Source organism: Macaca nemestrina, chromosome 18 (genome assembly GCF_043159975.1).
Source record: "Macaca nemestrina isolate mMacNem1 chromosome 18, mMacNem.hap1, whole genome shotgun sequence".
NCBI classification, from domain to species: domain Eukaryota; kingdom Metazoa; phylum Chordata; class Mammalia; order Primates; family Cercopithecidae; genus Macaca; species Macaca nemestrina.
Window position 1 is genome coordinate 19,808,626 of NC_092142.1, and position 16,014 is coordinate 19,824,639.

The following is a 16,014-nucleotide window of genomic DNA, read 5'->3' on the forward strand; positions in this document are numbered from 1 at the left end:
GTGATCCGCCCATCTCGGCCTCCCAAAGTGCTGGGATTACAGGCTTGAGCCACCGCGCCCGGCCAGGAAGAAATTTTTTAAAGGTGTGGGCAGATACGAGGCAAATGGTTGCATTCTTGTGAGTCTTTGATCAGCTGTTTACATGTGAGAGAAGGGTAGAGGAAGAGTCACTTGCACATTCATCTAGATCAGTGAATCTGCATTTTTACATAAGATAAACATAAGTCAGAGAAAGCAATTGGGTACGCATTTGTCTCAGGAGAGCAGAGGGATGATTTTGAGTTCTGTTCTTTGTCCGATACCTGTGAAGATGAGCTATCAATGTCAGGTTGAAATTTAACAGAACTGTTTTACAATAATGATCTTTGGGGCCCACAAGGAATTTTTTAGTGGGAAAATTGCAGGGGAGGCATGTGGTTTTGTTTTGTTTTTTATCTTTTTAGCTCTTATTTAGGAATAAAATGGGAGGCAGTTTCAACTGATGCAGTTCCCAACTTGAGTTTTCCCTTTGGCTTAGTGATTTTGGGGTCCTGGGATTCGTTTTCCTTTCAAAGTGGACAGGTCCCTTCTGGATGGTCATGATATGCTCAGCGACTGAGCCCAGCAGATGTGCTGAATTATGCCACATGTGCGGGACACAGCCCCATCGCATGCACAGCATTGTTTGATGCCAACCAGAGGTTCTAGAGTTCTAGGCTAATTTGTCCCAAATCTATCTGCAGAAAGAAAATGTACAACTCATCATCTTACCACAGGACCAATGTGCTGAAAACTCTTGGACAAAACCTTAAAAAGGGGTCTAAGGCTGTTTTAACACTGTCCCTGTGGTCATCAGCTCAGAGGAGCCACAGAAGGTGGGTGGGATAGGAGACTCTCTCCAGCAACATGGAGACCACCTCCTCCAGCAAGTACTGTCAGCTCCACTAACCCTCCCTAGGGCTGCAAAGGCAAGTGGAAGCTGGCTCCAAAAGTTCATTGCTTGGTATTTAGGAGGACAACTCACAGGTTTGACTGTGGAATACTAGCAGGGTGGATAAGGGAGCAGATACTTTCTGTATATACCAAACACATATACACACAAACAGTGTCATTCCAGAGTATCACTGAGCTGCCAGGTGGTTGGGGCATTTAGAATACTATGCATGTCCGGAAGTTCAAGGACCTCATCAGTTACAGTGTGGGTAAGCATCTCTTCCAACACATTTGCAATCCATTTCCAATGTTGGACAGAGCCACTTTCCCCCTCTGCCTCCATTATCCCTCTAGCACATAGAGGATGACTGCTATCCCAGGCCCTGTGCGAAATTATTATTTTAGTGCCAACTCACATACTCAACTGACATTATTTTGCAAAAAAGTATAATAGCAATTCAGTTAATTTGTCTGCTTCCAGACCTGAAAAATGGTGACACTTTGGGCCTATGTTTGAATGGCCTACGGGTCATATTTGGACAAGGAGGATGGTGGGCCAGGACAACACACTACATCCATGACTCCAATATTTGCAGCACTAGATGGTGCTTAATTTCTCAAAACACTTTCACATCTGTTCATTCATGTGTGCAACGTTTTCCACATGCCTAGAGTGTGAGCAGTGATGTGGCAGTGGGCAAAGATCTTCCTATCCCAGGAGCACAGACCTGGGTCCAAGTCTCCGCTCTGCCAATTATAGCTTTAAGACCATCGGGAGCCTATGTATGCTTTCTCACCTCAGCTCCCCCACCTTTAAATGGAAATTATAGTGCCAATCTTAACAGATTGTGATAAGGTAAATAAAAAGAAGTATATAATGCTCTGGCTGGTGTCTAACCTGTAGTATATGCTCACATTGCAGCTGCTGTGGTCCTTGCCATTTTTGATGGGTATTGTTCCAGATGTTGGAAGCTCAGGGATGAATAGGGCAATCTCTATTCTTGGGATGCTCACTATCTACTGAAGGAAACAGACAAGCAAAAATAATTATAATGCCCTGTGGGCTGCAATGGAAGTATGGGAGAAATGCTTCAGAAAGAGAATCTTTCCCTTGACTCCTCTTGGAGCTTGAGTAATAGCCAGTAGTCATCATTCATTGAACACATGGTGTGTGCCTTGTATTATGCAGAATTTTCCATATGCTTACAAGCACTCTGGGAGGTAAGTGTTATCATTATTGCCCTTTGATGGAGGAGATCAAGAGGGATTAATTGGCATGCAGTTAGTGTGTGGTGGAGTCAAGATTCAAACCCTCATTGGTCTGAATGTAAAGCATGCAGCTATAGAAATAAATATATTTGTGAGAACAATAAAGGAGGAATCAAGTTCATCAGGAAGACAGATGAAGATAGGGCAGTGCTAACAGAGAGAACAGCACAAGCAATCCAGACAACCTCCACACACACTGAGGCATCCTGCAGGGTGAGATTCACAGGCCTCTTCCTACAGGTTACTGATGACAAAGGCAACATCCTGCCACCCAGCACAGAAGGAAAAGTTGGCATCAGGATCAGTCAAGAAGTTGTGGCAGAATCCTTATCACTACTTAACAGCCCCACATAAATGTTTGTTACATAGACTAGTGGCCTTCCCATAGCAAACTGACACATGCCTGTTCAATGGTGGGCATGCCCCACATTACATGCCCACAGCCAGGAGAATACCCTGTTTCCTCTTTCTTTGCTTCCCCATTGGATTCTGTAGACTCTGCACTTAGTACAGAGCCAGACCACACTGGTTGCAGAAAATGACTGTGGAATAGAGTTGGGTCAACACCTTGAGCCTAGACCCAGGCTTTCCAGCTTCCCTACAAGGGCTCTTTGTGCAGCATCCATTGAGCGGAATACTACATCTCTGAGCAGGGGATGCTGTGTATGATTCTGGCTGCTTTGTGATCAGCCTGACCTCTCTGATCAACACAAATCTTCTTTCTTTTGTGAACAGGGAATAATTTGTGCCACCCTCCGGGAAATGAAGATCAAGCCGGGTTTCCTGGGGAAGGCCAGTCCACCCTATGACGTCCAGGTCTGGTCCTAAGGGCATTGGCAGGGAGCAGTTAGGGCTCAGTGGGGGTTGGACAATTTGACACCAGGTGACAACACCAGCCACACTTCTCTGCCCCAGTCATCCTTCCTCCTGTCTTCTCATTTTTCCCTTCAGTCTCCTATGGAGGTCTTGGTTGAAAACTGCATTATTGTGGGCAGGAACACCACTCACCCTAGCAGCTGGGGCATCACACACAGTGGGTAGGAAAGAATACCTAGAAGCTGCACTGGCAGCCCTCTCTAGCAACTGGTGCTTTTCATTTTTCTTGATCAGTGTTTTCCAACTTGAAGACACATTGGTGACATCTACTAACCCATGAAACATAGACCCTTGGCTTGAGTTTCACATTTGCTTCTTTTAAAGGCTTTTGATAGTTTTATTCCATTTTCTGATGTTTCTTCCATTATTTTATCCACACTGGTGTTCCATGCGTAAGCCAGACAGTGCTTGGGTGGGACAGAAGGGCTGGGGTCTCCTGCAGGGTACGATTCACAGGCCTCTTGCTACAGGTCATTGATGACAAGGGCAGCATCCTGCCACCCAACACAGAAGGAAACATTGGCATCAGAATCAAACCTGCCAGGCCTGTAACCCTCTTCATGTGCTATGAGGTAATGACCCCCCATCTGCCACCATCATGATCCCAAGGATCCCGACAGGGAGCTCTGCATCATGAGGCTTCTTCAAGTCTTCTTTTATTTGCTCCAACTCAATGAAATGAATGAGTTTTCATTCAACTCGAAGCTCACAGTGCACTTCCCCATCCTTTCCTGTCGTAACCCACCTGGGACTTTTGGGCTGACGGGGTAGAATGAAGACTGGCTTCAGAACCATCAGACTTGCGTTCCAATGATCTACTGTAGTCAAGAATATAGGCTTTGACTGGATTCAAATAATATCATCTCACTTACCAACAACATAGTGTAAACAAATCACTTATCCTCGCTGAGCCTCCAGGGAACTCTATTATCCAATTTTACAGAGAGAAAAGCTGTAGATAAAAAGCATCGCACTTCCTCTGCACATCAAATACATAGTAGGTTTAGGATTTTAAAAAATTAGTAACCCAGAGATTATAGAAAACTGAGATGGATTATAAGGAAACCTGCTGAAAGTCCTGATCAAATAAGCAATGGCCCTCCCAGGATAGGAATGGCCACAAAGAGGAAAATCTTAGCTTCCAATATTGGCCATGGAAGGATGACCAGACCCTGAAATTGATTTCAGACTTCATCTCCTTTCTCCAAAGACACTTCACTGGCAGCTGTCCTGGTGTCACTGCCATCCTCACACTGTGGTTTCAAGGCAGCGATGGTTTCTTTGTGATACTTTGACCAAAGGGGAACATACAGGCCTTAATTAGCCTTAATTCTCAGCAGCACAATTTAAGGTTGTATAAAGAAAAATTAGGCCAGGCGGGGTGGCTCACACTTGTAATCCCAGCACTTTGGGAGGCCTAGGCGGGTAGATCACAAGGTCAGGAGTTTGAGCTCAGCCTAGGTGACACAGTGAAACCCCATCTCTACTAAAAATACAGAAGATTAGCTAGGCATGGTGGCACGCACCTGTACCCCCAGCTACTTGGGAGGCTAAGGCAGGAGAATCACTTGAACCGGGGAGGCAGAGGTTGCAGTGAGTCAAGATTGCACCACTGCACTCCAGCCTGAGCGACAGAGCTAGACACCATAAAAAAAGAAAGAAAGAGAGACAAAGAAAGAAAGAAAGAAAAAAAAGAAAGAGAAAGAAAGAGAGAAAAATTAAACATGGGGTAACATATATATATTATACAATGTCCAGGCAACTTTGAGAACCACAGATATATATCTGCATATTACTATCATTTCAGGAGATTTTTTAAAAATAGCAGTACTTGGATCCAACCAGAGATTATGGTTGAGCTGAAATGGGGATAATCCAAAGCAATATTTAGAGAAAAAAGAAAAAAACAAGGTCTTGCTCTGTCGCCCAAGCTGGAGTGCAGGAGCGTGATTAAAGTTCACTGTAGCCTGGACCTCCTGAACTCAAGTGATATTCCCAGCTCAGCCTCCCAATTAGCTGGGACCATGGGCAGGTACCACCACGTCCAGTTAATTTTTTTATTTTTTGTAGAGATAAGGTCTCACTATGTTGCCCAGACTAGTTTCAAACTCCTGGGCACAAGTAAACCCCCTGCCTCAGCCTCCCAAAGTTCTGGGATTACAAGCATGAGCTATTGAACCCAGCTAATTTTTTTTTTGATTGAGCATGACATATTTTATTTTCCAAAGGTGTCCTAACATATACCCACACCTACATGTCCATGAAATGTTAGGCTTCCTCCATTGAGACTTCTTTGGGTTTTTATCCCTTGTTATTTATATAAAAGTATTACAGAATTACCATGAGACCCAGCAATTCTACTTCTAAGGCTATATACTCCCAAGAAGTGGAAGCAGGAACTTGAACAGATATTTTATTTTTTACTTTATATTTTATTTACGTAAAATATAACATAAAATTACTCTTTTCACCATTTTTGAGTGTACAATTCAGTAGTATCAAAGTCACAGTGTTGTACAGCCATCACGATTACCCATCTTCAGAAAATGTTTACCATCCTAAACAGAAATTCTGCTCAAAAAACAGCATCTCACTGCCCCAGTCTCCAGTATGTGATAACCTCTAACCTACTTTTTAAAATATATGAATTTGCCTATTTTAGGTTCCTCATATAAGTGAAATTATACATCATTTGCCCTTTTGCGTCTGGCTTATTTCACTTAGCATAACGTTTTCAAGTTTCATCTATGTCTTAGCATGTAACAAAATATCATTCCCCTATAAATCTGAATAAAAGTCCACTGTATGTATACAATACATTTTGTGTACCCCGTCGTCTCCTAATGGGCATTTTGGTTATTTCCATATTTTGCTTATTGAGAGTATTGCTGCTATGAACGCTATTGTTTAAGTATCTGTTCAAGTTCCTTCTTCCATTTCTTGGGAGTATAGACCTAGATGTGGAATTGCTGGGTTCCATGGTAATTCTATGCTGAACTTTTTGAAAAAAATTACCAAACCACTTTCACAATGGCTCCACCATTTTACATTCCCACCAGAAAATTTTTTATCCATTTTGAGTTAACTTTTGTATGTGTTGTAAGGCAACTTCATTATTTTGCAAGTGGACATTGAAGTTTCCCAACACTATTTGTTGATGACTGACTTTTCTCCATGGACTGGTTTTGGCACGTATAGTTAAATCAATTGACGATATATAGGAGAGTTTCTTTCAGGACTCTCTATTCTATTGCAATGGTCTGTCTATCTTTATGCCAATACCACACAGTTTTTATTACTGTAGTTTTATAGTAAGTTTTGAGATCAGTGTGAGTTTTCCAACTTTATTATCCTTTTTTAAAATTTTTTATTTACTTATTTTTTTGAGACCAGATTATGAGACTGGCTAATTTTTTATTTTTAGTAGAGACAGGTTTCTCCATATTGCCCAGGCTGGTCTTGAACTCCTGGCCTCCAGCGATTCACCTGTCTTAGGCTTCCCAAAGTGCTGGAATTATAGATGTGAGTCACCACGCCTGGCCTTTATTCACCTTTTTAAATATTGTTTTGACTGTTTGGGGTCCTTTGAGATTCTCTCCGCATTTTAGGATAGGTATTTCTAGTTCTGCAACAACAACAAAAAAGCCATTGGGATTTTGATAGGAATTGTGTTGAATCTGTAGATAGCTTTAGGCAGTATTGTCATCTTAATATTAAGTCTCCAATAAATGAGTATCATATGTCTTTTAATTTGCTTATCTGTTCTTTAATTTTCTGTAGTAACGTTTTATAGTTTTCAGGGTACAAGTCTTTTGTCTCCCTGATTAAATTTATTACTAGCACTACTGTCTTGTATTCTTTTTGATGCTACTGTAAATAGAATTGCTTTCTTAGTTTCCTTTTTGGAGTTTTAATTTTTAGTGCACAGAAACACAGTTGAGTTTTTGTGTGTGTATGGATTCTGTTTTTTACAACTTTACTGAATTTATTTATTAGCTTTAACCTTTTTTTTTGAGTGTGTAAAATTCTTAGGGTTTTCTATATATGGTCATGCCATCTGCATACAGAGATAATTTTACTTCATCTTTCCAATTCAGATGCCTCTTATTTCTCTTTCTTGCCTAATTGATTTGGCTAGAACTTCCAGGACTATGTAGAACGGAAGTGGTGAAAGCAGGCATCCTTGTATGTTTGGTCTTAGGAGAAAATCTTTCCAATTTTCACCATTGAGAATAATATTAGCTGCCGATTTTTTATATGTGGCCTCATCATGTTGAGGAAGTTTCCTAGTTTATTTAGTGTTTTTACCATGAAAGAGTATTGAGTTTTCTCAAGTGCTTTCTCTGCCTCAATTGAGAGAAAACCATGTGGTTATTTTCTTTTCATCCTATTAATGTCGTTTATTATATTTGTTGAGTTTTGTATGTTGAAACAGGAATAAATCCCACTTGGTCATGATGTATAATCCTTTTAATATGTTTCTGGATTTGGTTTGCTAGTGTTTTGCTGAAATTTTTGCATCAGTATTCATAAGAGTTATTGGTCTGTAGTTTTCTTCTCTTGTAGTGTTTGTCTGGCTTTGGTGTCAGGGTAATGCTGGCCTCATAGATTGACTTATAAAATTTTTCCTTTTCTTTAATTTTTTAAAAGAGTTGGAAGAGGATTGGTCTTAATTCTTCTTTAAATACTTGTCAGAACTCATCAGTGAAGCCATCTGGCCTAGGCCTTTTCTCTGTTGGAGGGTTTTGTTTACTAATTTTACCTCCTTATGAGTTACAGATGTATTCAGAGTTCTGTTTCTTTGTGATTCATGTTTTTGGTAGATTGTGTGTTTCTAGTAGTTTTTCCATTTTATCTAGGTTATCAAACCTTTTAGCATACAATTGTTCATAGTATTCTCTTATAATTCTTTTCATTTCTGGAAAATCTTAGTAATTTTAATCTTCACTTTTTTATTAATCAATCTAGCTGAAGACTTGTCATCTCTTCAAAAGAAATAACTTTCGATGAAGTTTTCTTTGTTGTTTTTCTATTTACCATTTTATTTATATGAACTCTAATCTTTATTTCCTGCTTCTGCTGTGCTTGGGTTTAGTTTGCTGTCCTTGTTCTGATTCCTTAAAGTGTAAGGTTTTCGGTTTGAGATCTTCTTTTTTAACATATGTGCTGAAGACTGAATGTTTGTGTCTCCCCCAAATTCATATGTTGAAATCCTAACCCCCAATGTAATATTTGGAGATGATTATATCATGAGCATGGAGTCCTCATGAATGGTGTTAGTTCCCTTTTTATTTTTTATTTTAGTAGTTTTGGTGGTACAAGTGGTTGTTGGTTACATGGATAAGTTCTTTAGTGGTGATTTCTGAAATTTTAGTGCATCCATCACCTGAACAGTGTGGTCTTTTATCCCTCACCCCCTTGCCAACCTTCCACTCTAGTCCCCAAAGTCCATTATATCATTCTTTGCCTTTGTGCCTTCATAGCTTAACTCCCACTTACAAGTGAGAACACACGATATTTTGTTTTCCATTCCTGAGTTACTTCACTTAGAATAATGGCCTCCGGCTCCTTCCAAGTTGCCACAAAAGACATTATTTCACTGCTTTTTATGGCTGAGTAGTATCCCATGGTGTATATATACAACATTTTCTGTATCCACTCGTTGGTTGATGGGCACTTTGGCTGGTTCCATATCTTTGCAATTGCAAATTGTGCTATAAACATGCATGTGCGTATGTCATTTTCATATAATGACTTTTCTTTGGGTAGACACCCAATAGTGGGATTGCTGGATTGAATGGTAGTTCTCCTTTTAGTTCTTGAAGGAATCTCTATACTATTTTCCATAGCAGCTGTACTAATTTACGTTCCCACCAGCAGTGTTAAAGTGTTCCCACAACCATGCCAAAATCTATTGTTTTCTGATTTTTCAACTATCGCAATTTTTGCAGGAGTAAGGTAATATCTCATTGTGGTTTTAACTTACATTTCCTTGATGATTAGTGATATTAGTGCTCTTTAAAAGGCAACTCCGGTAAGGTTCTCCAGAAGAGTCCCATTCTCCATGTGAGGCCACATCAAGAAGACAGCCGTCTATGAACCCTCACCAGACACCAAGTTGGTTGGTGACTTGATCTTGGATTCCCAGCCTCCAGAGCTCTAAGAGATAATATCTATTGTTTATAACCCACCCAGTGTATGGCATTTTGTTATAGCAGCCTGAATAGGCTAAGACAGTATGTGTGTAAATTACCTTCTTAGCACTGTGTTTGCTACAATCTATAAGTTTTAATATGTTGTGGTTTTAATTTCATTTGTCTCAAGATAATTTCTAAATTTCCTTGTGGTGTCTTCTTTTTTAGTTAAGAGTATGTTGTTTGATTTTTCAAACATTGGAAAAATTTGTGATTTTTTAAAAGTTTTCCTTCTGTTAATTCCTTTCATGTGACTTGATAAGATGCTTTGTATAATTTCTGTCTTTTAAAGTTAGTTAATACTTATCTTCTGGTCCATCCTTGAGAATGTTCCATGTGCACTTGAGAAAAATGTGTGTTGTCCTGCCATTGGATGGAGTTTCCTGTATATGTCTGCTAGGTCCAATTAATTTATGGTGTTGTTCAAGTCCTCTATTCTCTGATTGATCTTCTGTCTGGTTTTTCTACTCATTATTGAAAGTGGTATATTAAATTCTCCAGCTATTGCTGTAGAACTGGACACTTCTTCTTTAAATTCTGTCAATGTTTGCTTCATGCATTTTGGGGCTCTGAAGTTTATTGCCTATATGTTTATGATTATCGTATCTTCTTGGTGAATTGATCCTTCCATTAATATATAGGATCATTTTTTATCTTTTGCAATTGTTTTTGACTTAAACTTTATTTTGGCTGGGCATGGTGGCTCATGCCTGTAATCCCGGCACTTTGGGAGGCCGAGGCAGGTGGATCACTTGAGGTCAGGCGTTCGAGACCAGCCTGATCAACGTGGAGAAATCCTGTCTCTACTAAAAATACAAAAGATTAGCCAGGCATGGTTGTAGGCGCCTGTAATCCCAGCTACTGGAGGCGGAGGTTGCGGTGATCTGAGATCATGCCTTTGCACTCCAGCCTGGTCAATAAGAGTGAAACTCTGACTAAAAAAAAAAAAAAAAAAAAAAATTTCCTGTCGAATATTGGTATAACAACCCACAACCCAAGCTCTCTTTTGGTTACTATTCACAGGGAATATATTTTTTTCCATCCTTTAACTTTCAACGTATTTTGGTCTTTTTTTTTTTTTTTTTTTTTTTTTTTTTTTTTTTTTTGATGGAGTCTCCCTCTGTTGCCAGGCTGGAGTGTAGTGGTGCGATCTCAGCTCACTGCAACCTCCAACTCTGGTTCTGGTTCAAGTGATTCTCCTGCCTCAGCCTCCCTAGTAGCTGGGATTACAGGCAGGCACCACCATGCCCAGCTAATTTTTGTATTTTTAGCAGAGACGGGGTTTCACCATGTTGGCCAGGATGGTCTCCATCTCCTGACCTCGTGATCCACCTGCCTCAGCTTCCCAAAATGCTGAGATTATAGTTGTGAGCCACCGCACCCAGTGGAATTCGTGTCTTTAAATCTAAAATGAGTCTCTTGTAGATAGTGTATATTTGGATCGTGTTTTATTATCCATTTAGCCAGTTCCTTCCTTTGGATTGGAAAGTTTACTCCACTTACATTTAAAGTAATTACTGATAAGGAAGGACTTCTACCATTTTGCTATTTGTCTTCTGTGTGGTTTAATATTTTCTGGCCCTCATTTCCTTTATAACTGCCTTCTTTTACATTTAGTTTCCTTTTTGTAGTGACACATTTTTTTCCCTTCTGATTTTCTTTTGTGTATATTCTATAAATATTTTCTTTATGATTACTATATTACATACAACATCCTAAGGTTGTAACAATCTAATTTGAATTAACACCTGCTTAACTTCAATTGCATTAAAAAAAAAAATCTACTCCTGTACGGTTCTGTCTTCCATTTATGTTGTTGATGCCACCTTGTACCTCTCAACTCAGTCCACAAAGGCACTCACATTGATCTAATATCACAAGTGGAAAACAGTATTACTTGTCATAAACAGAAGGCATTTATAACCATAACTATAGGCTTAAAAAAAAATGATTTTCTCATAGTCTACCTAAATCCTATTCTCATTGAAAGCTCTGATCCTGAAGCATGGCTTCCTCTTGAGACTTCCAGAGAGTTCAAAGCATATCAGCACTAAAGTAAGAATCAACTTGATATACTCAGAACAATCAGAAGTGAATCCAAAAAGGGATGTAATTTGATGTTTTTAAAATGTTTTTTTCAGGTAGCTCTTAAAACCATTTCATGTTCCACAAGAGGTATTGCTTAGGGATCAAGTGAATCGGTCATGAAGCAAGAATGAAATTCAAATATCAGCCCTCTCAGTGAGCAGTTGAGTGACTTTGAGCAGGCAAAGGTGCCTCCCTCAAGCCTAGGTTTTTTTCTTATTTAAAATGGGCTACAAAAAAAGTGCCAGCTTCACACAAAAACAGGTATGTAAATGTACATAGCAGCTTTACTCAAAATCGTCAAAACCTGAAGACAACAACCCAGATGCCTTTCAACAGGTAAATGGTCAAACAAAAACTGAGCTACATCCATAACATGGAATACTGTTCAGCAATAAAAAGGATCAAACCATCTGTGCACACAACTCGGATGAATCTCTAGGGAATTATGCTGAGGAGAAAAAAAAAAAAAAGTCCCAAACAGTTATATGCTGTATGAGTCTATTTATATAACATGCTTGAAACAACAAAATTATAAAAATGGAGAACAAATTAGTTGTTAGCAAGGGGTCAGGGATGTGGAGAGGAGAGGAAGGGGGAACGAGAGGGAGGTGGGTGTAGTTTTAAAAGAGCAGCATCAGAGACCTTCCTGATGAGGTGGGGAAGGCACAGTCCTACATATGTGATAAAGCTGCATAAAACTAAATACACACACACACAAGTGAAATGGGAGATCTGAAGGCTGGTGGATTGCATCAAGGTCAGTATTCTGCCTGAGATGCTCATCTATAGTTTTGCAAGATGGTACCACTGCGGAAAACTAGTGACGAGTACCGAGCATCAATCCATATGATTTTTTGTAACTACATGCCAGTCCACATTTATCTTAAAACGAAAAGTTAACTTAAAAACATACTAGATGCATAGGCTTTCTGCGAGGATCAAATGAGATAGTATTTAGGGAAGAAAATTCACTCAGCAAATGTTTATTGACCCCTCTCATCTGTCCAGACTCTATGTGAATGCTGAGCTTATAGCAGTAAACGAGGTTCACACTATAATGGGAATGTCATTCTAGTGTAGTGTCACACAAAATGAATATATATATATGGAGAGAGAGAGAGAGATGAAGTCTCACTCTGTTGCCCAAGCTGGATTGCAGTGGTGCGATCTTGGCTTACTGCAACCTCCACCTCCCAGGTTCAAGTGATTCTCCTGCCTCAGCCTCCTGAGTAGCTGGGATTACAGGCACGCGCCACCATACCCGGCTGATTTTTGTATTTTTAGTAGAGATGGGGTTTCACTATGTTGGCCAGACTGGCTTTGAACTCCTGACCTCGTGATCCACCCACCTCGGCCTCCCAGAGTTTTGGGATTACAGGCGTGAGCCACCATGCCAGGTCGAATTGATATTTTTAAACATTGCCATTGAAAGCGGTTTCATCACAACCACTCATAGAGCAGTGGCATGCATCATACACTACGTGTAATGAAAACAGACTCAGAGAGATGGCAAAACTTGCCCAGGTACCAAGTAGAAACAGAAGCAGAATTCAAACCCAGATTGGAACCCAAAGTTGTGACTCATCACCTCTAAATTCACTGCCTTCAACAAAGAAGCTCTCTTTTTGCAGGGTAACCCAGAGAAGACAGCTGAAGTGGAATGTGGGGACTTCTTCAACACTGGAGACAGAGGAATGATGGATGAAGAAGGCTACATTTGTTTCCTGGGGAGGAGTGATGACATCATTAATGCCTCTGGGTAGGTGTGGCTGATGCTGGGCTGGCTGTTGTTGCTGTCACATGCCTCATGGAATCTTGCTTACCTAGACATTTTTTCTTGCATTGGTGATGGGACCCCCAGCCTAAATCTGAATAGAGCCATGTCTATGGTGCCCTGATTGCAAAATGAAGTTCAAGAGGGTCTGGACGAGGAGCCATAATAAGACATTGTGCAATTTAAAGTGGGGTATGGGGAATGGAATTGAGAAGGGAGACTATCTTGGTCTCCTAGGTTCAGGGAGCCTATTTCATGTTTGTGCCCCTCTAGTGCAGCACCAAATGTCACAGGGCAAACATAGTAATAATAATAGCTAACCTTTAGTTATTGTTCATTATTATTATTATGAATATATTTGCTATTAATCTATGAGCATAATCTATTAGGAATAGATTAATAAATCTATTATTATAAAATTATTAGTATAAATATATTATTCATTGTAACTATTTAGCTAACCTAGAGTACTTACTATGTGAAAACACTGTCCTTAATGCTTTATATAACCCACCTCTCAACTCTGGATGGGAGATGTGATTATTATCCCTGTTTTACTAACGAGGAAAGTGGGTCACTGACCAGCGAGAAAATTTGCCTAAAGACTCAAAGATAGCACAGGATGCAATCCAGATTTGAACTGAGGTAGTCTGGCTCTGAGCCCCTGTCCCTAACCCCTACATGATTTTTTAAAAGGCACATTACACTACAGTAACAATTTTTCTTGGTTATTTTAGAGAAATTGATGGGATTTTTTTTTCTTTTCTTTTTTCGAGACAGAGTCTCGCACTGTCACCCAGGCTGGAGTGCAGTGGCTTGATCTTGGCTCACTGCAACCTCTGCCTCCTGGCTTCAAGCGAGCATGTCCAGCTAATTTTTATACTTTTAGTAGAGATGGGGTTTCACCATCTTGGCCAGGCTGGTCTCGAACTCCTGACCTCAAGTGATCCTCCTGTTTCAGCCTCCCACAGTGGTAAAATTACAGGTGTGAGCCACCACGCCCAGCCTGGATGGGATTTTTTTTTTTTTTTAATTTCTAAAACATGATGTAATGGAAATTTACACAGGGAGTAGATTTTAAATGCTCTTACCACAAAAGAAAAAAAGAAGGCAATTGTGTGAGATGATGGATATGCTAGTGTGCTTGAGTGTTTTAATCACGTTACTGTGTATATGTACATCAAAACATCATGTTGTAAGCCTTAAATATATGTAATAAAAGACGAAAATCCTGCTGATGCAATGGGAAATAGTATGCAGAATTTGCATGAATGTTTAAGACCAAGTTTGAGGCTTCCAAGAGATTTCGTGTTAGGGGAAGTTGCTTGGGCCAAGCCCGGAGGAGACAAAACATTCTCCCTCCTCCATCAATACAGGCAGTGAGGCAAGAAGCCGGGAGCACCAGAGTCTTGTATTTCTCAGCCTATAATGTCCAGCTCTTTACACTTTGGGCCCATGACACAGACAAGTCAGGCGTCTCTGGCTTCCTATGACCTCCACCCTCTGTGCCAAAGGAAGCTGCGACTCCAAAGCAGATCTGGGGACTTGGTTCACCCCAGCCCCGGCATCTGCCTCAAAACCCTTCATCCTCCAGGTATCGCATTGGGCCCGCAGAGGTTGAGAGCGCTTTGATGGAGCACCCAGCGGTGGCGGAGTCAGCCGTGGTGAGCAGCCCAGACCCGATTCGAGGAGAGGTGAGGAGAACACAGAGATCATCATGTCTGCGCGTGCGCACTAGGAAAGCAGGTGCAGGGGAAACATCCAGGCTTTACCTGTGCAGCCTTAGTGGAAGGGCACAGTGTGCATGTGCACTTACATGGTGTGGTCACCAGGGGGCACTGTGGACTCTCTGTGGCTCTGAATGAAAGGATGCCAGATACTATTTAATGAGCTCTTATATATACCAAATCACTTAACTCTCACACAATGTAGTAATCTAAGAACACTTATGCTTTTTATAGATGAGGAAAGAGAAGCAGAAGGAGGTTAAGTAACCTGTCCACATCACGCAGCTAGTAAGGGGTGGAGGCAGAGTGGCATCTCAGCAATGTGGCTCCAGAACATACATGCATTTGTATATTGAAAAGTATTATTAGGCCAGGCACGGTGGCTTATGCCTGTAATCCCAACATTTTGGGAGGCCGAGGCGGACCGATCACCTGAGGTGAGAAGTTCAAGACCGGGCTGGCCAACATGGTGAAACTCCATCTCCACTAAAAATACCAAAAACTTAGCCAGGCGTGATGGGGGCGAGTGGGCGGAACCGGGGGTGGGCACCTGTAGTCCCAGCTACTTGGGAGACTGGGGCAGGAGAATCGCTTGAACCTGGGAGGCCAAGGTTGCAGTGAGGCAAGATCGCACCATTGCACTCCAGTCTGGGCGACAAGAATGAAACTCCATCTCCAAAAAAGAAAAAAAAAGTCTTTATTGATCACCTTCTATATGTGAGGCCTTGTGCAATAAAATATGGATAACACTGCTAATATAAAAATAATAAATTGCCAGTAATTATGAAATGCCCATTGGGTTTCTGGCTCAGAATTACATATATAATAACAGTAAAAATGATGAAAATATTGATGACAGGAGTAATAAATGTAAACTAGCTGGATGTTTTATATGTATTATCTCCTGGAAGCTTTAAAGAAACCAAATGAAGAATGGAGCCTTTATTGTCCCCATTTCACAGAAAAGGAAACTGAGGTTCAGGAGAGGTCAAATAACTTTTCAAGGCATGGAGTGGGAATTGGAAGTACAGGGATTTACACCTGGTCCTCTCCTTTTCCAAAACCACTGTAGGGTTCAGTGTCACCTTGTTTTACCACTCATTCAATAAACATTGACTTTTTACGCTATGGAGTAGGTTGGCACTCACTGTGAGCCCATGCCTTCATTCTGCAG

The 16,014-nt window shown here is 40.7% G+C and overlaps 1 protein-coding gene across 3 annotated transcripts in view; it reads left to right on the top strand.

Moving 5' to 3' along the window:
- Positions 1 to 16,014, top strand: part of LOC105484990 (acyl-CoA synthetase medium chain family member 1) — a 58,809-nt gene that overhangs the window by 41,817 nt on the left and 978 nt on the right. For 2 of the 3 annotated variants that reach the window (XM_011747121.3, XM_011747122.3), the window contains exons 9-12: positions 2,917 to 2,997; positions 3,528 to 3,629; positions 12,971 to 13,098; positions 14,708 to 14,807. In XM_011747121.3, coding sequence (XP_011745423.2) covers positions 2,917 to 2,997; positions 3,528 to 3,629; positions 12,971 to 13,098; positions 14,708 to 14,807 — 411 coding nt within the window. The remainder of the gene's footprint in view (positions 1 to 2,916; positions 2,998 to 3,527; positions 3,630 to 12,970; positions 13,099 to 14,707; positions 14,808 to 16,014) is intronic. The other variant, XM_011747123.3, reaches the window with a different exon arrangement.